The following is a 23,248-nucleotide window of genomic DNA, read 5'->3' as shown; positions in this document are numbered from 1 at the left end:
TGGGAAAACGGAGAGAGACCAGTGTATCAGGTGAAGACCCGAAAGTGCGGGACTAAAGTAGATGGACCCTCTCAAGTCAGAATAAGGAAAACTCCAGAAATTCGGTAGGGAAGAAAACATGATAAGGCCTTGTGACTCCTTGACTAGTGACCAGTCTCTAAGCTCTGATGACTTCTTAGTATATATCTGGGTGTGTCTGTCCACCCTGGGTTGTAACCCAGTGAGAAATTCCTTGTCTGTCCTTTTCTCAGAGAAAGGAAGGCAGGTGTTTTTAGCTGGAGGTGACAGCTCTGAATAGTTCTTGAGGTACCAGGTAGAGATGTCAAACCCTTGACCTTCAAAATCTGTCAGAGCTGAGCATCTGGGGTGTCATAGAAAGACTCAGAAGGACCCAGGACTCTAAATGGTTTAAAGCATTTCTGTGGCATTTCGTATACTGCCCTCATTAGCCGTAGGTTGTTATTACACAACGGCGTCCTGTGTAACATTTAACTACTTTGAATGACTGAGTGATTGAAATATAAGCCACTATGCATTTTTAAAAACAATTATATTAACTTTGGGACAAAACTTAACGTAAGGACAGTTAATCACTTTTCCAGAATCAACAAATACCACTTTCATGTGCTAATGGCCCCAACAGAGGTCAGTAGCCCTCAGTTAAACTGACTAAGCTGAGTGTTAGGAATAGAAGTATCAATATGTACAATTACTGATGTGTGAAGTTCTAATAAATGCAGCTCACTCTACTTGCTGCCTCTTAGCCGCACACCTACTCCCAGAGGCAAAGACTTCACGATAGTTTTCTTGAAGAAGACAGACATGGGTTGTGCAATGCAAATAATCATTTACCAATCAAGAAAATGTTCAAGAGGCTTTTGAAAGAGCATAAACATGAGGGAATTGCTTGAAAGGAGATTAAATTATGTGAAGAGTATGTAGGTATATTTCCTCTGCTCGTAATATTTGTTCTCCAAATACAGTCATCCCTCTGTTTCTACAGGTTCTGCGTCTGTGGGTTCAATCAAGTGCGGGTTGAAAATATTCAGGAAAAAAAATTATGTTTTTGCTGACGCGCACTCTGTACTTAGGCCTGTGATGGTTGCATCTGTACTGAGCACGTAAGGACTTTTTTCCTTGTCATTATTCCTTAAACAATACAGTATAACAACGATTTACGTAGCATTTACATTGTGTAAGGTATTATCATAAGTAATCTAGAGATGACTTAAAGTAGACGGGAGGGTATGCGTAGGTTACATGCAAATACCATGCCATTTTATACAAGTGACTTGAGCATCTGAGGATATTGGGACCCGTGGGGGGTCCTGGAACCAATTCCCCACGGGTACTGAGGGACGACTGTGTTGGCTGTTGGTGGCCGGGATGAGGACTCAGATGATGACAAAGTTACCTTCAGGTCCAGATCAACGTAGTTCTCAGTAATTTCTGGAGAACTGATCAGGGAATAATCCAGAATAGTATAGTTGTCAATCTTGGTTAACACTAAATGACAAAAAAGCGAAAAGATTTATATTCTTTAAAAGCATAAGCATAGTATAACATGATTAATGTCTATCCAGAACAAAAATTTAAATAATTTAATAATTTTTAATTCTCTGCTGTTTAAAATAACAATTACCCTATTTCACAAGTAGGACATGCTCACTTTTTAAATTCCAGGAAAATTAGATAAGTCAGAAGAAGAAAGTAAAAACCCTTCTTAATCATATTACCCTGAGAGAAAATTAAGCAAAATTTTGGTGTATACTCTTTTATTCCTTCCTTCCTTCCTTCCTTCCTTCCTTCCTTCCTTCCTTCCTTCCTTCCTTTCTCTCTCTCTCTGTCTCTCTCTGTCTCTCTCTGTCTCTCTTTCTCTCTCTCTCTCTGTCTCTCTCTCTTTCTCTCTCTCTGTCACACACGCATACATACTCACACACACACAGTATGTATAATTTTTTAAAAAAGAAAATTAGACAAAACGTCACTTACCAATATTAAACCATATATACTAGGTTGGTATAATGACAGACTTTCAAGTTCTATGTCAAAGCCTCCTATGCAGTTAGAACTTTATTTTTTACAATGAGTCTGTATTACTGTTGTAATTAGAAATAATTTTGGAAAAGAAATATCGTGACAGACAGAAAGGAATAAAATTCACTAAGTTGTAGAGGCCAAGGAAATTCTCGGGCACACTTCTACCGATTGAGGTCATTTTCTTATACTATTATTTTCAGAGCAAAGCAGAAGTGCTGGGGACCAGGGAACAGTGGGTACGGTTTGCAGGAAGCGTGGATTTCAGTATCTGAGACAGTTTGTACATGCGGTGGTGCAGCGCTCGGTCTCTCACCTGGCCTGGGGCGCTGCTGTCCTGACCACCGCTGTGTGCTCTATGCCATGAAGACTTTCTCCCTGGTCTAGAGGAAGGTAGAGGAGCCCTACACCTTCCCTTCTTGCATGTCATGTTGGGTTTATTCCATAGATCAAGATGGGAAACCAGAAGAGGTAAAGTGATTTGCCGAGGTGAGGGAACCATACTACCCCACGTCACTACAGTTTTAAAAAGTGCTTTCAGATTCACAGTCGCAATGGATCCATCACCATGCTGTGAGAGAAGCAGGACTGGGACCATTTTACAAGTGAGGGGAGTGAGGCCCAGAAGTACAGAAACTTGCCCAAGGCAAGCCAGGCCATGAGAACGCTCGGCTAGTTCTTTCCTCCCTACATCTTTCTCTGTCCCTACCTCCCCAGTCCATTAATTTTCTTTCATCCACCTGTATCCACTCATCTGTCCAGGCACCCATGTCCTTTCATCCCTTCATCAGTCCAATTAGTGGGGATTAGGCACTGTGCTTGGTGCTGGGGTCACAGAGATGAGTCACAGTCCCTGCCCTCATGGAACTCATAGTCTGGAGGAGGGGACAACACATACACAGGAAATGATAATACCGTGTAGTAAGAACAGACCTAAGACTGAGCTGCTGAGGGTCCTACTACAAACCTATTCTCACAGTCCTTTCCGTTTTGGTAAATGGGAACTGCATTCTTTCAAATTTCTAGTTGCTCCCGGTAAAAACCTGGGGTCATCCTTGACTCCCCTAATGACCCACATTCAATGTGTCACCAAATACCTCTGAAGGTACATCCAGAACCTGAACATGTCTCACCATCTTCCTCCCGGCCAGTGGCCCTCCTTGCTCGTACGGGTCAGTGCTGAGCCTCTAAAATGTCTCCCTGCTTCCACCTTTGCCCACCCCCTCCTGCCTATTATCAATAGACACAAGTCAGAGTGATTTTTTAAAAACATCAATCAGATCATGTAAGCTTGCTCAGAACTCTCCAAAGGCTTCTTCTGTGAGACAAAGAGCCGGCTTTCGCAGTGACCTACGGAACCCTGAACATTTAACCATCTGCTTTCCCCTCTCCGACCTCACCTCTGCTATTCCCCCTCCCCCACTCCTTCTGCTCCCAATATGACCTCCTCACAGTTCCTCCAGCACATGTGGCAGGTTCCCGCGTCAGGGCCTGTGAGCTTGCAGTTTTATCTACCTGGAATGTTCTTTGCCCAGATCTAGGAGTGGCTCACTCCTTACTTCATTCAGAGTTTTACACTAATGTCACCTGCTCAGTATCTCAAATGGAAAACCATCTAAAACGGAAACCCCCGGCCACACTATGTATTAAAACGAAAACCACACCCCAGCTCCTTCCCTGCTTTATTTTTCTTTTTATCACTCTTCATCGATTTCACTTATTATCTTGCTCTCTGCTCCTCCCACCAGTCCCGTGAGGGCAGGAATTTCTGTCTCCTGGGTTAACTGCTACATTCCAGCACCAAGTGTAGTACAGTGCCCCACACACCACTGGTGAAGGAACGGGTGGCGTGCAAAGGACGAGGTACCTCCAAAGTATCATGTGGGTACAGAGGAGGGACTTTGGGGTGTGGGCCTCAGGTAAGATTTCTTGGCAGAGACTATGCCTGAGATGGGCCTTAAAAGACAAAGAGGAGTGAAAAAGACAAGGGATGGCTGAGGGGTAAGGAGAGGAAGGGACCATATGTCTCATGGCTGGCAGAGAGACAGGCACTCGATGAGTGTCTATTAAATGAATAAATGGATGAAGGGGAGAGAACGCTCTTCTAGGCCGAGGGGACAGCATGAGCAAAGACAAGAGGTGTGACGGCAGGAGAAGCAGTTTGCTTGCCGGAGCAGAGCAAGGTGCAAGGTGAAGCAGAGAGAGGAACCAGAGCACGGAGGGCGGGGTCCATCGGAAGGCATTTGGACTTGATCCTGAATGGCAGTGAGGAGCCACTGAAGGGGTTAGAACCAGGGGACAACCTGGTCCAGATCAGCATTAAGCATTGTCAGGAGGATGGATTTAGTGCCCGAGCCGGGATTCGAGCTTGCGAGAGTTTACTCCTCTGACCTGCATCTAGTCTCCCGAAGCCACGCCCTCCTTCTCCTGCAGAGAAGCTGGTTAGCAGCAGAGAAGAGCGGGTCCTACACGCACGCACGTCCTCCCACCCACCTTCCTGCGGCTCTCGTCTGCACAGCGCACAGCAGACCGAAGAGCTGGTACTGTACGGCGGGGAAAAGCAAACCTGGAGAGCTGTGGAGTTCCAAGGTGGGAAGAGAACCTCCCCGAGGAGACAGTTCTAGGACTCACCCTCCAGCATGCTGAGGTTGGCGTTCAGGGCTTCCACCTCACCTGTGATAATGGGACACAGCTGGCCATAAAAGGAATTAAAGGAAAACAAGCGGTTACCATATTATACCTCTATTTATGGGCCCAGACCCTGCAGACAAAGGCCTGCTGGTTAGGAGACATTCTCCCTTTGGACACCAAGACTTTCTCTTGAATTAGTTGACGCCTATGGGCCTAAAGTTACGTACGTACGGGCGGCATGTCACTGAGTGCTGACTAAACTTCATAGCAACTGGGGCTACACCCAGGGAGCCCCATAAAAGCGTGAATCCCTGCCTTTTCTTTCTGTGGCATGACTGGACATGTGCCCCCGCCCATGCTGGTGCTCTTACACCTGGGGAACCTGCTGCCGGAGTGGCTGTGCTCTTCCTCCCCTCTGTCGGCACGGCCATGCTGCTGGGGGTAGTCAGACCTGGGGCCTTTCCTTTCCCTCTGGGTTGGTTTGAGAGCCACTATATCAGACATCTGTTTCTATCAGGACCCCTTTAGGAATTAGAAAATCTGCCTTGAATCCCACTCAAGCACATCTTCAGGAAGAAGATGGGCCTGCTGTGTGCCAGGCGTGCGCTAAGTAGGGTGGTGGTTCCTGGCAGAGGCTTGCGAGCCCGGCTGCCTGGGTTGGATCCCTTGGCAAGTTACCTGTACTCTCTGCCCTCAGTTTCCTCATCTGCAAAATGGGGACAATAATTATATTTACCTCATTAGGTTGTTGTGAGTACAAATGGAGGTAATTCATGTAAAACTGCCCAGCGTGTAGTGAGCATTCAGTACATGTTAGCTGTTATTGTTTTAACCTCATTTCATCCTCACAGCAGCTCTGGGAGGTAGGCACTACTTTCCCCTATTTACAGATGAAAAGTGAGTTGCCAGGAGTTACACCACAAGGATTTGAAATCTAATCTGACACAGCTGGGCAACTGTAGTCTGAACATTCTTTTCCTTCTCCAGTGGCACAGAGGGAATCCTAGAGGCAAAGCACCTATGATTTCTAAGTCATACACGAACTCCAGGCAAACCTAACCATTGGCTTCCTGCCAGAGGATGAAGAACCGTCCCTCGTTCTGAACAAAGGCGTGAGGCCCTTGAAGGTGGCAGCAGTAAGTCCCAGTCACTCTTTAATATGCACAGCCACTGGCACTGAGCACGTCAAGTACGGATAGAGAAAGGCCGTGAAGCTTCAGAGTCCTGTGGGCAGCCGGGCCACCTCACTGGACAAGCTGCTGTGTGTTTTGGCATGTTGATTTCCTCACTACCTTCCTTAAGCACCTACTGCCTGCCAAGCACTGAGCTGAGCACGACAGAGATGGAGACAGCCAGACACCATACTTGCCCTTCTTTTCCAGGATGGAGTCGCCCTTCTTTTCCAGTCTCCCTCATCCTGTTCCTTGTCTCCCCCAAAATATGAGTCGGGGTTCAGGGAAGGTATGGTCAGGATTGAAAAGAAGGTACACAGCCAATTCCGTCTTTTCCCTTCCTCAAACACTGACTTCTAGAATCTAAATACTTGTAGCTTTGGAAGCCATCTTAACTTCTACTGTTTCTACTGGCTGGAAATATCCTTTCTTTTTTCCCATTCCTTAGCTATCCAAATCCTACCTATACTTCAAGGCCCAGTTCAAGTCCTGCATTCTCTAAAAAAAAATGTCTCCCAGGATACTTCCAGGCCCTATTTAATTAATTTTTCCATTTCTCTGAACCCCTTCAATTCAATCTAATGATCATGGAAGTATGGACTAAATTCAAGTACTTATTCAAGCCTGAATTTGGTTTTCCTAAAAAGATAATAAGTTCATTCCTTATTCATATCCCTAACACACCCTAGCTAGAGCCGGGCACACAGTAGGTACACAATAAATAAATTCTTACTGATTGTTTTCCCACCATGTGGCAAGAACTTGAGGGAGGGAACGCTGTAGGATGATGTTTTTAAAAAATGCCTTGGATGGTGCCTAGCACACAGTAGGTGCTCAATAAAGGTTTTCTGACTAAGAATTAATTAAAACATGGCAGAACTACTGCTGGTGGCATTTTACTATGGTTGTGTAACTTCTAAAGACTTACCATTTCATTGAACTTCTTTAAAATGGGTTTCTCCATGGGTTCAGCAAAGGAGTTATACAGGACACTAGGGAAAAAAGAAAAAAAAAGGGGGGGGCTTACTCAGGGAACATACCCGTGGGTTATAAACCACCCCTACGTGCTGCCGAGAATCCAGCCCCTGACTAGCACTGCCCATCATGACGCTCACACTCACCTGAGTTCTCCAGAAAATGAGACGTGGGCGTGGCTCACTTGGGCGTAGCAGTCTTGGAGCTCCAGGCTTGGGTGACCAAAGTCATTTCGGGCCAGGATAAGGATCCCGGTGAAGTAGACCCCAGAGAGAAACAGATCAGCTGCTCCTGTGTCTTGGCTGTTGGGAGAAAATGTACAAGGTTGCCCAGGTCTCTGCCAGGGTGGACATGGGCGAGTTCTCTGATACCCGCAGATTCTGAGCTCCAGGAGGGCAGGAACGTGGTCACCTCTGGATTCCTGGCACCTACAACAGGTAGGAGCAGAGTAGGTGCTGGCTGAATATTCACTGACCAAATGAAGTAATGAATGTGAATGGTGACAGCTTTAGGGACCGTGCAGTTATTTCATCCTGGGTGCTCTGGCTCCTGTAGTGGTTGAATAAATCCTGCGCACCATTTGTACACAATGCTTGTTTGGAGAGAGAATATGGGGGGTAAAGTTGGCCACACTTTATTTAGGAGGGGCACAGACGGGGCAGTGAGTGACAGTTAGATGTAGCCTGTGAACTCCTTGAGGGAGTGTGGGGGGGTGTTTTTTATGTCCACATCCCCAGGACTTAGATCCTGACCTGACACAAAATAAGCACTTAATATATCACAGATGAGTCAATGAAGATATGAATGGATACATGGATCTATGTTACTTGTAGGAGACTATGTCATTTCTCTTCAGCCTACAAGAATTCCTGGAGTTCTTGAGATGGGGATAAGTGGTAAACAGTAGGCACTCAATACATGGTTGCTGGATGACCAAATGGATGAATGAATGTGTTACTCTGGGGCACCAACTAAGGCAGACCTAAACATGACACCCAGGACAGTGACTTGCACATAGTAGGTGGTCTGTAAGCATATCTTGACTTTGATCCCTCTTTTCTAAAGAAGGGTGCAAAGGCTCTTTGGTAGGAGAGACCTGGGCTCAAGCTGCTCGTCATCCTCCAACCTCCTTATGAGGTAGGAAGGCTCCAGTTCCCATCAGAGGCCCCCACAACAGAAAGTGTGTTGAACAACTGGCTAAAATCATACAGTCACTCAGATGTTTGGCACATGCCCGTTTCTCCAACAGCCGGGGACTTCTGGCTCTTAGGAAGTCGACTGTAACGGACACTTTGATCAGTTGCTCTGCCTTTAAGGGAAGGATGATTTTCAGCCCCCTCCTCTCTCCCACCCCAGAGGAGATATTCCAATTTCAATCATTCCTAGAAAAATGCTCTCGAGAAAGTTTGTCAATGGTTGAGGAAAGAAGCCTAACATCAAAAACATCGGCAAATGTATACACTTCGGAGTTTTGCACCAACCGCCACCCCACCCCCACTCCCTCAGAACAGCGGGCGACTTTCCAAAGGAATACTCACAAAAGTGGAGACTTGACGTCCCAGTTTGTGCTGAGGTTGACAGAGCCATGGTTGGTCAGCGCCTTGATTCCCACCCCGGGCACAAAGGCTAGCGAAGTATTCGGAAATGAAAAGGCATGGATTTTGATGCTGTAGAACACGAAAGAGAGGAGTTAGTGCGACTTCTCTAACACATCTCTAAGTAAGGCGAAGTCGGAAATGCAGTCTGGGAACTCCTGCTGGTGACTGAATTCCTTCCTTCAGAGGAGGAGCCTCAGGCCTGCAGGGCTGCCTCCGGGCACTGCCTTCTAATTCCCCTCCTATCTTGGGCACAAGGCCCCTTGTATCTAGTTGAGGGGGAAATGAGCAAGTTTGGAAACAAATTGGCAAATAATCAATCTACATCTGTAGTTTCTTTAAAGACCAAAAGGTATACTATTCGCCATCATTATTGTTTCCTTCAGCGGTTCCGGTGTTTCTAAATGGGGAGGGTGTTAGCATTTTGGAGGGGACAACTATTTTTTGTAGTATCATCAAACACATTGCATCGCAGGATATTTGGCATATGTGTCAACTAAATGCCAGTAGTGCGTCTCCCCCGCAAGTCATTAGGAGAGTCAAAAGCGTGTCTTCTTCCTTTTCCCAAATGCCTTCTATGTGGAGAGTATCTTCCATATTTGCAAAACTTATTTCAGAGCGTTACCTTCCCCTGAGTAGGATTCTCTGAGCTGTCAAACAAGTCACTAGGAGGCAGAGGTTGCATGGAATCACATAGGTAGCTAAGCACACGTGTCATGGTTAGTTATTATGAACGTTACTCCCTGCCAGGCACTGTGGTAAGCACTTGACATGTATTAGCTCATTTTAACACTCACAATAATCCTATGAGGCTGTTGCTGTTTTTGCAAACTGCAATTCAGCGATGAGAAGCGTGGGCTGAAGTCATTGTTAAGTAGTAGAACCAGATCTGGAACCCTCCTCGATATGTCTTCAGACTGTGCTCTCAGACTAGGCTTTGCCACTTCATTATTGTGCAGAGGGCACTGGACTCGAAGCCAAGTTTTGTGCTAGCTGTGCAACCTTGGGAAAGACACTTAACCTTTTTCAGTGACTCAGAGGAAGTGCTACTCTCGGGTAGGTTGGGGAGACAAAATGAGATCATCTGTGTATACTTGTTGCCCAGGAGAAAGGCATGGTTATGAACCCTGATTAGGAAAACTTTAAAACATAAATGTGATAGCTGGTAAGAAATGATTAGTTGCCATCTCCTCTATTTTGCATCCTTTCCTACTTACTCTCTGTCACACCTCCTAAGTCCCACTGAAGGAAGAGGATTATCTTGGAAATATTTTCATGATATAGGTCTAACCCACGCTTTGTAACTGCTGTGGAATATTCCAAGCTGTGGATATATCATTAAAAAAGTTAATAATTTCTTTGTTGGTGGACACAGGTTATTTCCAGCGTTTCTGTATTATAAACACTGCCACAGTGAACATCCTCGTACATGCAGTTTATGTGTGTTTCTCTAGAGAGGATGCTGAGAAACGGAATCGTTGGGTCAAAGGGCATGCATAAAAAAAATCCTGGCTGCCCGGTGGCTCAGGCGGTTGGAGCTCCGTGCTCCTAACTCCGAAGGTTGCCGGTTCGATTCCTGCAAGGGATGGTGGGCAGTGCCCCCTGCAACTAGCCACGGCAACTGGACCTGGAGCTGAGCTACACCCTCCACAACTAAGACTGAAAAATGAAAGGACAACAACTTGACTTGGAAAGAAGTCCTGGAAGTACACACTGTTCCCCAATAAAGTCCTGCTCCCCTTCCCCCCTCCAAAAAAAATCCTTGTAAATCACCTTCTAAAATAACACTGTCCAATAGAAATATGATGTGAGACACATACATAATTTAAAATTTTCTAGTAACCACATTAAAAGAAGGGAAAGAAACATGAGAATAATTTTATTATTTTTAACTTCACCCAATATAGCTAAAATACTATAATTTCAATATGTAATCAATATAAAAATTATTAATGAGATATTCTATTTTCATTTTTCCAAAATAAGTCTTTAAAATATGGTAAGTATTTTACACTCAATTTTCATCACAAATACCTGATCTGTATGTAGATTTGATAAAATTTGCTGTTGAAAAAGTAAACTTACATAATCAGATTGCTCCATGGATACTTAAAAGTTTCTCAGTAACCGAATTGAGTATCCGTTTCTAAATTAAAATTAAACTAACTTAAAATTAAGTCATATTTCAAGTGCTCAATAGCCACATGTCACTAGTGGCTACTGTTTGGACAGCACAGGTCTAAAATTATTGTGCCAATTTATCTACTCCCCCTAGCAATTCTCCCGTTTCCCTTCATCTTCACTTACATTTGATATTATATGATTCTCCCTGGGTTTTTCTACTGTGGCATTATCATCATTGTAATTAAAGAATTAATTTTGTAAATACATATTTAATGTTCATCTCTCTCCCTGGACATTAAGAGCACGGGACATATCGTGACATTCACCACAATATCCTCTATGCCTAGAACAAAGCCTTAGTACGTAGTAGGTGATCAATAAATACTTGCTGAATGGCTGCCTTGATCACAGAATAGAGCATCTGCCAGGAACTTTCCCTAGATCACTCTCCCTCTTCCCCTATAAAACACTCTTGGTTTCATAAAATGTTATCCTTGACAGCGGGAAGATTATTACTGCAAAGGGTTGCAGGAGCAGGGAGTTATCAGTGGATTAATAAAGCCCCGGGGCCAAATGTAAATCACAGAGAATTCCTTATAAAAGGCTGACTCTCTGCTAACCTTTAAGATCGAGCTCAAGATGGACGCAGACGTCGTCTCCCTACACTTCCTCTGGGGCTCTTGTTGGCAACTAGGGCAGAGGCTGCCAGTTGCTCTCTAAACATCCATTTCCCCCTCTTTCCCAGCAATTGTTCGAGATGACAACATTGTCTGGTTGGAAAACTAATTTCCCAGTCTCCCTTGCTAATAATGTGGCCATATGACCATGCTCTGTCCGTTATCGTGTAGGCAGAATATTATTCAAGTGGAGCTTCAGGGAAAAAGCAAAAAACCTCATTGAAGAGGAGACTAGCTCTAGCTCAACTTATGAGAGTCCTTTTACCCGTGTGTTTTCCTCCTTCCAGGGCCCTGAAACATGGATTTGATCGCTGAGCTGTAGTGGCCATATTGAACCTTGAGCCAATCTTGAGAATGGAAGCCAGAGCGAAGGATGGTGGAACAGAAAAATATAAGAAGACTGGATACTGATGAAATCACATGGCTTCCATAGGAATCCTCCACTGTTTCCTTTGAGCTTCTTATTTGTGAGACAAAAACGAATCCCTATTCCATATACGCCATTGCAATTTTCTGTTATATTCAACTGAACTTTATTCCTAATTAATACAATCTCAAAACTCTGGGCGCGGTGAAACAAGAATCTGAATTAATGTGGCAATTCCATTGTTATCATTATGGATATCAGCCAACGTTTGTACAGCAGTTTCAGTTTCACACATTATCTTCACATTTGTTTCATCACCTGATTTTTCCTGTTTACTGATTTGGACATTTCATTACTGTAACATGGTAGAAAAAAATGACAGCTGCCACCAGAATTCTTCTTAGGAAGAGAAGTTTGTTGGTTGGAAAACTACTTTGGAAAGCATTTAGAGTACAAAGGAAGACTCTGGTACCCCAGAGCGGGTGGACCTGCTATGCAGGAGACCAGGGAAAGAAACTTCTGTTGCCCCAGAGGACGGAAGGTCTAGAGAGCAAGAGGGCAAAAGGCCACATGCCCTGTGACCTCTGAAATCCTGATGACACAACAAAAGAAAAGATTGCATGAGAGTCTATTTCTTTTTGAGACTGTGTTTGAATTCTGCATCTAGATTTCTGGGGGTGAGGATAACAATGTAATGAAGACGAATATCTTGTAGAATTCAAGGGGCAAGGTGGCCCCAGCTGACAACTGCGTTGAATTCTCATTTTAGGGAAGAGGCCAGGGCAGCAGGGCACCGACACCCTGAGCAGACTGGCCAGGGGCGCACACTCACCGTCCACTTCACGACCCCTTTCCTCGGGCCATTTATCTGATAAGCCCGTCACCAAAGGTTCATTGGCTTCTGTGCAGGTTCTGATGCCCCACCAGAACAGGTGGTGGCATATCCACAACTGTGAGGATTTAAAGATTAATTCACTGCTAACAATGCTCTTTGACTTACTTGGAAAAATTGTAGTTCACGTACTCAACCTTCAGATATTCAAGCGATTCAGAACCTTTTAAGTCTGGGATGTTTCTTTCCTTGACCATTTGCTCAATCACCTCCATCCCAGCTTGAACGCCTGTGGAGGAACCAAAGAAAGTGTTTATTGATCATAACAAAGACGATGATGGTGTAATGTCATTAAACATACAAGTGAAACCTATTAAGGCATGCTCTCAGATCCTTAGACAACAGCAATCCTACAACATGGGTATGATTACCCCTGCCTTACAGATGAAAACTCTGGTCCTCAGAGGGGCTAATGAAATTGCTCCAGACCCCAGAGCTAACAGCATGAGAGATTTTCATTATGTGGCCAGGCCCAAAGCAAGTTATCACAGGACAGTGTGATAGAAAAAGTGCAAAATATTATCATTATCCACATTTTACAGATGAAGAAACTGAGACTCAAAGAGGTTAATCCTCACCTAAGTCACCTAGCAAAGAACTGGGGGACCCGATAGTCAGATCTGGGCAGTTTGGCTCCAGAATCCATGTCTTAGTGTAGCCAGTTCCAGAAAGTAATTCCACATTCACACACCCCCTCCACCTCCAGATCCTTTAAGGCCAGGAATTTTTGGCCTGAGGTCTATGGACATTTGGCAACCCTTGAACTCCCGAAATCCTAATAAGAGCTGTGAATGGGTTGTACAAGTGCATGTGTATCTCATTTTTCAGGGAAGAGGGGCCACATTTTCATCAGATGCTCAAAAGATCCCAGGACTACAAAAAGATTAGAAACCACTGCTTTCTATTCAGGAATAGATCTGTGTTGGTGTGGTAGCACCACAGAACACATTTCTCTGAGTTCATGGAGAAAAAGAGGCCTCTGCCACATTAAAGAGCTCGAGCAAAGTAGCTCACAGAGTAATGCACTCTCATTCCACATAGTAAGGAAGAGGGACCTTTGCACTGTAGCCTTCTCAAGGAGGAAGCTTTGCCTTTACCTCTCACTTTGCAGCTTACGCTCATTTCCACTTATTCTGTCCTTGTTGGAGATAAAGAAGAGCAGATTTTATCCTCTGTGATACTATGAATAGTACTGCAATACGGGGGTGTAAAGATAGAATGTAAAGGATGTGAAGAGGGAACCAAAGGCATGCAGGTGGAACCCTAACGTTATCACTTACTTGCTTGTGTGACCCTGCAGTTACCAAATCTCTCTGTCCCTCACTTCCTTCATCTGTAACATGCGACATTCGTGAATATCAACCCGTATTCAGCAAATCTTAAGCAAAAATTTACAGGAGAAAAATAGGCCCATATACTTTGATTTTGCAGTCCCTTTCTGCCACATAGTCTGTCCTCACCCCAATTTAGCCCAAAGAAAATCTCAGTCCAGCATTTTCCTCTCCCTTGTGTTTATAAACACCTGTAAAGGCGTCCTTCATCTTTCAGCGTCTCAGACTCCTTTGTGCATCTGATAAGGGTGTGGAGTCTCGCTCAACAAAATGCGCAACCATCATGCCCATCAAACTTTGCACCCAATTTTTGGGGACTCTAAGTTCCTTTCGAAATTAAACCCTTTTTGAAATTCTAGGGTATTACTTTTACCCCAAATTTCCCTTCCTCTATCCTATAATGCATTCTCCTTTAGAGTTGAGATGTTCACTGTGTATGCATGTATGTGTGTGTGGAGAGAGAGAGAGAGAGAGAGAGAGAGAATGAATCTGTGGCTGTGCTTGGATATGCCTACTGTCAAAGTGATTATTTTTCAGGCAATACTTTCCCACTTTCTTCCCAGCCACCTTAGCAGATTCTGCAGAAGGGACCGCATCATGGAGCTTGTGTCAGTCATAACAGCTCAGTATGAGCGCCTGGGTTTGCGTCAGACTCCACCTAAGGGAGCCCGCAGCCTGGCCTTTGAAGGCATCCAACTCACCATAGTCCAGAGCCCGCTGAGTAACCCTCGCCTTGATTCCAGGGTAAATGGTCTGAGCAGACGAGATGTAGAGATTCCACAGGAGGAAACATCCCCAGAGGATTTGGACCATCTTTGTATTCATCTGCAATTAAACAACATTTATGGTTCCTTTATTATTCTTGACTTTCTCATTGGTCAATTCCATCCAGCATTTCTAGGCTTTCTCATTTTCATTGCTCACTTCTAGAACTCACTCACTCCATCCATCCATCCATCCATCCATCCATCCATCCATCCATGCAGTAATCATTTACTGAACACGCCAGAAGGTTCTAGGTGCTGAGGATGTAGACCTATATGTGGCCCCTGGCTTCCGCTTCCCACAGACTAGTGGGTGATTCACACACCAGTGCACAGATGATGATAACACAATACAGTATGATGCAATGCGATATAATACAAGAGCCTTACAGTAAATGCATTGGTTGGGATATACATGGGAATGATTCTGGGGTGGGGGTGAGGAGGTCTTGATAGTTTTGGTCAGGAGTTTAGAAAGGTGGCTTCAATGGATGTGAGGCAATCACCCAACTGCTTAAAGATCCGTGATGACCCCCCTTTGCCCACCGGACGGGGCTTATGTTCTTAGCGTGTCAATCAAGGCCTTTCCCCACTGGCTCCAAACTTCTTCCCAGCTATCTCCTATCACTCCTCTCCTGTCCAAGTGGTAGGGTTCCGAGCTGGCTACACTGAGCTGTATGCTATTTCTCAGTTTGCCAGTTCTCTCATGATTGACGGCTTTTTGTTTAACCCTTCCAGTGTAAACACACATGCATGTATACATTCTCTGTCTCTCTCTGTCTCTCTGTTTGTCTGTCTGTCTGTCTGTCTCTCTTCCTTCTTCTCTCGTTCCTCCCCTCTGCTCTAGACCACATACCCACATTCTGTCTGGTGAATGGATCCTTCAGGCCCAGCTCCAATGTCCACTGTGTGAAAGCTTCCCTCACCACATCATTTTGCACTGGGCTCTGTGCTTTCATTGCACTTTGGACAATACAGATGCATCCATCTGAGCATTTGAACCATGATGAGCTTTCAGGCTCACCGCTTCCACCGCTATACCTCCAACCACTATCCCAAGCCAGGATCATTTCACACGGATGCTTACAATCACCTCCTTACTGGTCTCACTGCTTGCTTTGTCCTCTTCTGGCTGTTCTCCACAGCACAGCCAGAGTAAGCCTTTGCACATGAAAGTCAGATCTTGTCACCCCAATCCCGTAAAAGCCTTCTAGTGGTTCCCCATCTTTCTCAGTATAAAAGCCAAAGCCCTTCCACCAGCTGCAAGGCCCTGCCCCACGCCACAGCTCTACCTTCTCATTGACCTCCTTTCTTAACACATCAGCTTGGCTCACCGACTGACTTGATTCTTGAACACTCTAAGCAGCCTGTTTCCTCGGGTCTTTGCACTTGTGGTTCCCTCTGCCTGGCAAAATCACCCTCCAGATAATTGCATGGCTGTCTTTCATGTTCTTCAGGTATCTCAAGTCTTATCTCAGTGAAGCCTTTCCGAACCACGCTGTACAAAACAAGGATCCCCCACCCTGTGACTCTGATAGTCCCTATGCCCCCTTTATTTTTTTCCAAGGCACTTATCATCATCTAGCATAGTCAATAGTTACTTATTTGTTTATCGTCTGTCTATCCTACAGGAATTTTGAGGCTTCATGGAGAAGGGCTTTACTTCAGCACCTTGAACAGCAACCGGCACACAGTAGGCAATGAGAAATGAATGAATGAAGGAATGAAGTTTCTTCCTTGAGACTGTGGAGTGGGCCAGGTTTGTCTGAGTTCCCACAACTCTTGGGGCAGTCCTTGATCTTAATATGGACCATCTGTATTGTGATTGTCTTTACTTGTCTGTTCCTTCATCACAGGGATTGTGCCTCACTTTTACAACTCCAGAGTCTAGTACAATGCCTGGCACATAGTAGATACACCAAAAAAAAATCTTAATCAGATAAACATCTCCTCCAAGGAGAGGGAGCATATCTTCTTCACTGTTATATTGCTGGTGCTTGGCATATATGAAATGTTGCATGTATACTTGTTGAATTAATGGACTCAATGAACAAATGCCACCCATTTTCTCGATGAATGAAGCATAGGGACCAATAGCATCAGTGACATGGGTTTTTCTTTGAATGACAGCTAAGTGAGTAATACATTCATAGGCCTCGTTTACAGTTCTGGGAGTTTACAATCTGGGTAAGCTATCATTGCTGCATTCACACATGCCAACGACCCACCGAGTTAACACACAAACATGAAACAAATCAGGGAAGCCTTTGTGGGGGTGGTCAAAGAAGAGGCAGTTGTAAGAGGCCTGCATTTAGACAGAAGAGGGGGTCAGGTCGGGTGGGGCAGGGAAGGCTTAAAAGAGGCGCTGGGATTCAGGAGCAATCCGGCTGAAGGAAAAGAGCTCATTGTAAGAGGTGTGTGTGTGGGGGGTGCTTGGCCAAAGTAAGTGAGAGGTTTGATAAAGCAGGTTGTGTGGGCTTACAGGTAAAGCCACAGAGGTGGGAATGGAGTTACGTAGACAAAGGGGTGTCCCAGAGAATTTACTTGAAAGGAACAGAGAAGTCTGACCAGGGAAGGGAGTATCTGAGCAGGGCTGTTGCTAATCTATCTTGGGGCTTTTGTGTGAAATGCAAAACGGTGCCCTCTGGCACAAAGTGGGGCCTGCGGAAAATGTTTTAGGAAAACCCCACACCAGCTTGGTGGAGAGAGCAAAGCCTTCCCCATTCACACCTGGGGCTGGCATTTTGTCTAGCGCACAAGCTGCCAAACCCATACAGTGCTCAGATTAGTGAATACTTTTGGGGGTGCTTTGCTGGAGGGCCATGAGGTGGAGAATTAGAGTCTTGACCTGTCTGTTCTGTACTGCCTAAGTCCAGGTGTGAGAAGAGGTTGGCTCAGTCACTCCGCTTCCGTTTCTCACCTGATCTCCCAGAACCCTCTCTGTGTACCCCCTGTCCAGACCATCTGAACCTCTGGGTCCTAAACACATGCCATGTTTCCTGCCCAGTGCCCGGGCTTATGCTGTTCCCCTCCACCGAGGCCTGCAGACACTCTGTAGGGTTTCAGGACATCCTTAAGGCCCATTTGAAACACAGCCTTCTTTCTGAAGCCATTTCTGACTTCCCTAAGCTAATCTCCTTTCCTGTTGAACCCTTAGTAAAAAAAAAAAAAATATATATATATATATATATATATTTACTCATGTGTGTATGTTTATTTTCCTGCTTATTGTCTGTCTCTCCTACCAGAATGTAAGCACCATGGGGCAGAGACCTCATCTGGTTTGGAGGTCCTAGAGCTTGGCTCAGTGTCTTGGACACAGTGAGTGATTGACAAGCGTTGGTAGAATGAATCAATGAATCATACATGAAGGAATAGCCCTTATCTCACTCTACATCATAGTTCTGTGCAGAGGTAATTTAAAAAGCATGTGCACACCAGTGGAGCACATGTACCCGTCAGAACAGATGTTGGCCACAGTCCTAAAGGATGGTTAGGAGATTAGGTTCTGGGACATGGGAAGACAGGAGAAGTCTTGGAGGAGTGGCCAGTGTGGTTGGGATGCTGGGAATGGGGTGAGGACTCATAGTAGTGTCTATTTACTATTAATACTTAGGTATTTCAATATTTTAACATAGCTATGGCCATAGGCCTTCAGTGTGATGTTTCAGCCTTATGGAGTTGGTTTGGGTTATACAGAACAATTTACAGAAAGAACCTGGGCAGTGGTGGTGGGGGGCAGAGCTAAGGAGGGGTGGCTTGAGGATGGTCAAGGTGCAGACAACATTAAGGGAAGCACAGAGGAGTGAGAGGGAGAGCCAGGGTGAAGGGACTCAGGTAGGTGAGGAGGGCCTCTGGTGAAGGCAGGAGTGATCTGAGGGTTAGAGGCAATTTGGGAGTAGGATAAGCAAGTGTGAACTCTTCCACATTCTAGGAGGCAGGGTGATGTTCACCATGTCCTACACTCAGAATGGATGCAGGAGCTAGGCCCAGTGGTCATCTGTGCTAGGCCTTCCTTGATCCTTTAGTTGGCCTGGGCCAAGGGGTCCTGGACAGGGGGACAGCAGAGATGAATGGGACACCCCTGGCCTCGGGTTATTGGCTATTCACCAACTGGTATAGAAGTATTTCCACATTTTCACAACTGATGAGGCCCTACTAACCTGTAGTCGTGCTAATATCTGTAGGCAAAGAACTGTCAATGGATGTGTCATGCCAAGGTAGGCATAAGAGGGAATTTTTTTTTTAAAGAGGAAAACATTTTCATAGCAGTGGAAAGCAATGGGAAAGAATGTTAGACAAAAAATTATACCTATTAGACTGTATGCAAATGAAGATATTATATCTCTCTGCCGGGCACATAGTAGGACCTCAATGACCAACTGACTGACTGGCTTACAAGATCGAGGTTAACTAAGAAAGGTTCTAGAATAGGGTGAAAAAAACGAGAAAACCAAACCATCCTATAAATAGATCTCTATTTCTACAGTGAAAAAGCACAAAAAGCCAAAGCAGAGATATTACTTGCTGATGGAATCACAACCAAAATAGTAAATTTGTATTTTTTTTACCATTTACAAAGCTCACAACAATTCCTTGAGGTAGATGTTACTATTATCCTACCTCCATTTTGGACACGTGGACACAGAACCTTAGAGAGTCTGAACGACGTGTCAGAGATCACATAGTAAGTCAGGCACCTGGGAATCAAATCCTGTTCTTCTGGCTCCTATTTCTAGTGTTTATGATTTTTTTTTTCATTTAATGACTTGATAAGTGCTAGAATTTTCATTTTCATTTGGGAATTTTAAATAGGAGTTGCTTGATGCCATCTTCTATGTGGAAAAAATCATTAAGCACTAGAAATTTTCAAGCATCAAAAGTGCAAATACAAATTTACAACTCTATATTTTCTTGGGCACAAATGGAGTTGTAAATTCTCTTTAGCAGCAAAACCCTGCTTTGCCTTCTTGTTAAAGGAAGTTTCTGAAGTGGTCTACTTTGATGGAGATCCAGAAAGTCAAAATTGCACATAGAAAAACATGTTTTCTCTAAAAATTTTCTGAGTGAATGAAACTACTGGGCCACACAAGGATGGATTGTATGTAACTTTCAGTTGAATGGTTTGGTCAGAATGATAATTTATGGGCAGGGGAGGAAAGGAACCTTGTCAAGCAAGAAGATGACGCGTAAAAGGTTAAGTAATTTGGCTGACAAGTAAGGGCAAGGTGAGTTGCTTGTTAAAAGAAGGGATCCAAGATGATTTAAGAACCCTGCCAGCAAGTTACCTATTTTGTTGCTTCTGAGGAATTGCTTCTTTCCAAGATCCAAAGCCTCTGAAGTCATTACACTTCCATACCAATATATGGACAGAATAACACTTCTAAATTAGATGGCCCTTGCCTGAGCCATTCTGATGACTAGAAATAAGAAAACTCTGGTACAACTGAGAACATTCCTGAGACAGAGCAATTTGTCATTACCGCTCATGGAGAAGAGCTTTGACAGATTCTGGAAAAACCGATTAAAGGAAGTCATGAGTGGGGAGTGTATTATCTCTTCTAATAAACTTCTCTTTCACCACTTAAAAATAAAAAGGAAGTGATGAGTGAATAAAATATAGCCTTTGAAACAGAGGCAAAGTTTGAATAATTAAGTTCCATTGGTTTAAGAAAGCCTAGACTATAAGAATATACCAATCTAATGGTTAAGGCAAAATGTATGCAAAAAAAGTCTAAATCAACAGGATTGGAATATGGGAAGAATTGGAGAATATTTCAAGGGACTCAGCCCACATATCAAGATCTCTAATGACCAGGGACTTGAAAATTTACACCAACTCTTTCCTCCCCAAACTCCATACTTAACACAGACAAGTTCAACAATTCAGGCAAGTGGGAGGGTCGTTTGCTGTGGCAGAATCTTGGTTTAAGACCTGGCTCCAAAGCATAGAAATCACAGCAGCTCTGTAATCCTAACCATGCTTGTTGAGAGACAAGTTAGAATTTTCTGCCACTGTGCTGAGTTTCCCCATTGAAATGGAAACAAAAATAAACCCAGGCTTTTGAGCAACCCTCTTAACGCTGCTGAACAATACCAAAGGAAACATGCAGTCCCAACCAACACTCTTTTCTTTCTTAGAGCTGTTCCTGTCTTCTGGGTGGGGATGGGTGACATAAAAAACAAATAAAGAAAATAGAAAAACCGAGGCAGACAACAATAACGCAGGACATGTGACAGCTGCCTGTTCAGGCGTCCTACCAGATCTGGGACGTCTCCAGCGAGAGGTTAATTCCTGTTGGGAGAGCATGTGCTGGCAGAGACCTGAAGTTTGTTCATGATTCTTACCTCAAGTAGAGGAAGCGTCCAAAGCTGGGGAGCACCTTCGATTCCCTCTGCCTTTGAAGTCGATGTGTTCTCTACCTGAGCCTGAACTCAGCTGCTGCAAAGACAAGGCAAGATAATTAAGTCTGAATCATTTAGTGGTGGATTTTTGTAATGCCTCTTTCAAAATATGATACATAATTGCGTCACTTCAATTACCCAATGGCATGAATGAACACTACAGTCTCTACCTAGATGAGCAGACAATGCCACCTATGCAATAATTACCTCCCTGCACACACACACACACACACACACACACACACACACGAAATTGTTACTTTACCAGAATGATTAAGTCAAGACTTCCAATGTGTTGAAAAAGATGTCGAATTGTATTGAATTGGAAGAGGAAGAAGTTTCCTTTCTGGGATAATAAGCTGGTTTCTCCTGGTCAGGGGCCTGCAGTATCCACTGCTGCCCAGAATACCTTCTGGACTTTTAGTGGCAGATTCAGCCTGAAAGCATGAGGCTTGATAACCAACCAGGCTGACCTAGTTAACCGTCTTTATCTTCCAGGGCAAGACCACAGATGACATCTTCAAGTGTCTTCTCCTTTTCAGAAGGTTATTAATGACTTCCTGTCCCAGCCTTCTTTTGAAGTTGGGTGGGTTCACCAACTATGTATTATGGAACTTGATAGCTTTAGATTCTAACCCCCATCCCCACTTCTATCCCCCATGTTTTAGTCATTGCATTTTCGATGGCCAGGGATCGGATTGCATGAAGTGTCTAATGTCTTATTTACAATTTTCTGGGTAAGATAGGGTGACCAACTGTCCTGGTTTTCCCAGGAAGCAGGATTTTCAGTACAAACCAGAGCAGTCATAGGAGAACTAGGAAGATTGGTCACCTTAGTAAGAAAAACAGGAATGTTCAGTTGGCATTGTCTGCACTTCTGACAGCTTATCAGTTTTCTCATCTAGTGTACCTCCAGTTATATTTACCTATTGAACCCGAGTTTCCTTAGGGGTACAATGAGGATAAAAATAGTATCTACCTTGATAGGTTCTGGTGAAAAAAAGTGTTGGTAACTGTTTTAGTTCGTTGGGGCTGCTATAACAAAATACTATAGATCAGCTTAAGCTAAGCTAAGCTAAGCTTGTATGCTAAGACCACATAGTTTATAAACAACAGAAATTTACTGCTTACAGTTCTGGAGGCTGGGAAGTCCAAGATCAAGGTGCCAGGATGGTCACCTTTTGGTTAGGACCATCTTCCAGGTTCATAGCTGGTGTCTTCTGGCTGTGTCCTCATGGGGCAGAAGGAGCTAGGGAGCTCTCTGGAGCCTTATTTATAAGGCCCTAATCCCATTTTGAGGGTTCCATCCTCGTGACATAAGGACCCACCTACTAATGCCATCACCTTTGAGGGTTAGGATTTCAACATACACATTTTGGGGGGACACCTTCAGTAATAACTTAGTACTAACATATGAGAATGTGCTTATCAAACCGTACAATGCTGTAAAATTTTCTTCATTAGGTATGTGACCATATCCATGGTGCTATGAGTCTGCAGACCCTCTTCAAGAATCATAGATCAATCCATTCATTAAATAACTATTTGTTGGGCACCTACTATGTGCGAGGTCCTCTTCAACAAAAAAGACAGAATCCCTGTCCACATGGAGCTGATGTTCTAGCAGATGGAGATACAAAATAAGCAAACAACAAAATAAACAAAAGGTATACAGATTGTAACATGTGCTATGAAGGAAATAAGGGGACGCAGTTGGTGGGGTTGTTTTATAATTGGTAGGGTGACATACCTGGGAGAGGTGTGCTTACTTTGTTAGGATGGTCCAGGAAGGCTTCTCTGAGGAGGTAATATGTCAGCTGAGAGCTGGGCATTAGAAGCCAGTCAGGCAAAGCACTGAGGGAAAAGGTGGGCCAGAGTTTGTGGAATGTAATAAGGGTAGAAATTATGGTACTAGACATCTAAATGGCTATGTCAGGTGGGTAGCTGGAGTTCTGGGGAGAGGCTGGCTGGAAATAGGAATTTCCGAGTCATGATCCTAGAGGTGGAATTAAAGCCACAGAAATGGATGGGATCCTCTGAGGCAGTTTCCCACGGTGCGTGTGCTACCCTGGAGGGATGTGGGATAATTTCAGGAGCTACACAGATGAACACTTGAGATTGTATTGTGATCATTTTTAGCAGATTAGAAAACAAAATACAGAAGCAGACATGGAAGATGAATGACATCACATGTCACATGGAAATAAATTCATAAAGGACCTGTCCTTTCCTCAGCATCTCCTCTCTCTCTGTGGTCCTGGGTTTCCTCTTATGTCCC

General features: G+C 44.3%; 1 protein-coding gene across 12 annotated transcripts in view; it reads right to left on the bottom strand.

The window, feature by feature from the left end:
- Positions 1–23,248, bottom strand: part of BPIFC (BPI fold containing family C) — a 47,913-nt gene that overhangs the window by 17,002 nt on the left and 7,663 nt on the right. For 6 of the 12 annotated variants that reach the window (XM_088796911.1, XM_088796915.1, XM_088796886.1 and 3 more), the window contains 8 exons: positions 20,914–22,824; positions 14,503–14,626; positions 12,579–12,699; positions 8,354–8,482; positions 6,962–7,243; positions 6,769–6,832; positions 4,669–4,729; positions 1,415–1,506 (listed from right to left, as the gene is read on the bottom strand). In XM_088796911.1, coding sequence (XP_088653037.1) covers positions 1,415–1,506; positions 4,669–4,729; positions 6,769–6,832; positions 6,962–7,243; positions 8,354–8,482; positions 12,579–12,699; positions 14,503–14,626 — 873 coding nt within the window. In that variant the 5' untranslated portion in view covers positions 20,914–22,824. Of the gene's footprint in view, positions 1–1,414; positions 1,507–4,668; positions 4,730–6,768; positions 6,833–6,961; positions 7,244–8,353; positions 8,483–12,578; positions 12,700–14,502; positions 14,627–20,913; positions 23,214–23,248 lie in introns of those variants that run through there. The other 6 variants (XM_088796901.1, XM_088796891.1, XM_088796899.1 and 3 more) reach the window with 6 other exon arrangements.

Source organism: Rhinolophus sinicus, chromosome 1 (genome assembly GCF_057876585.1).
Source record: "Rhinolophus sinicus isolate RSI-liver-muscle chromosome 1, RSI-T2T, whole genome shotgun sequence".
NCBI lineage: Eukaryota > Metazoa > Chordata > Mammalia > Chiroptera > Rhinolophidae > Rhinolophus > Rhinolophus sinicus.
The sequence above is the reverse complement of the archived record's forward strand: the minus strand, read 5'-3'. Positions and strand labels throughout refer to the sequence as shown.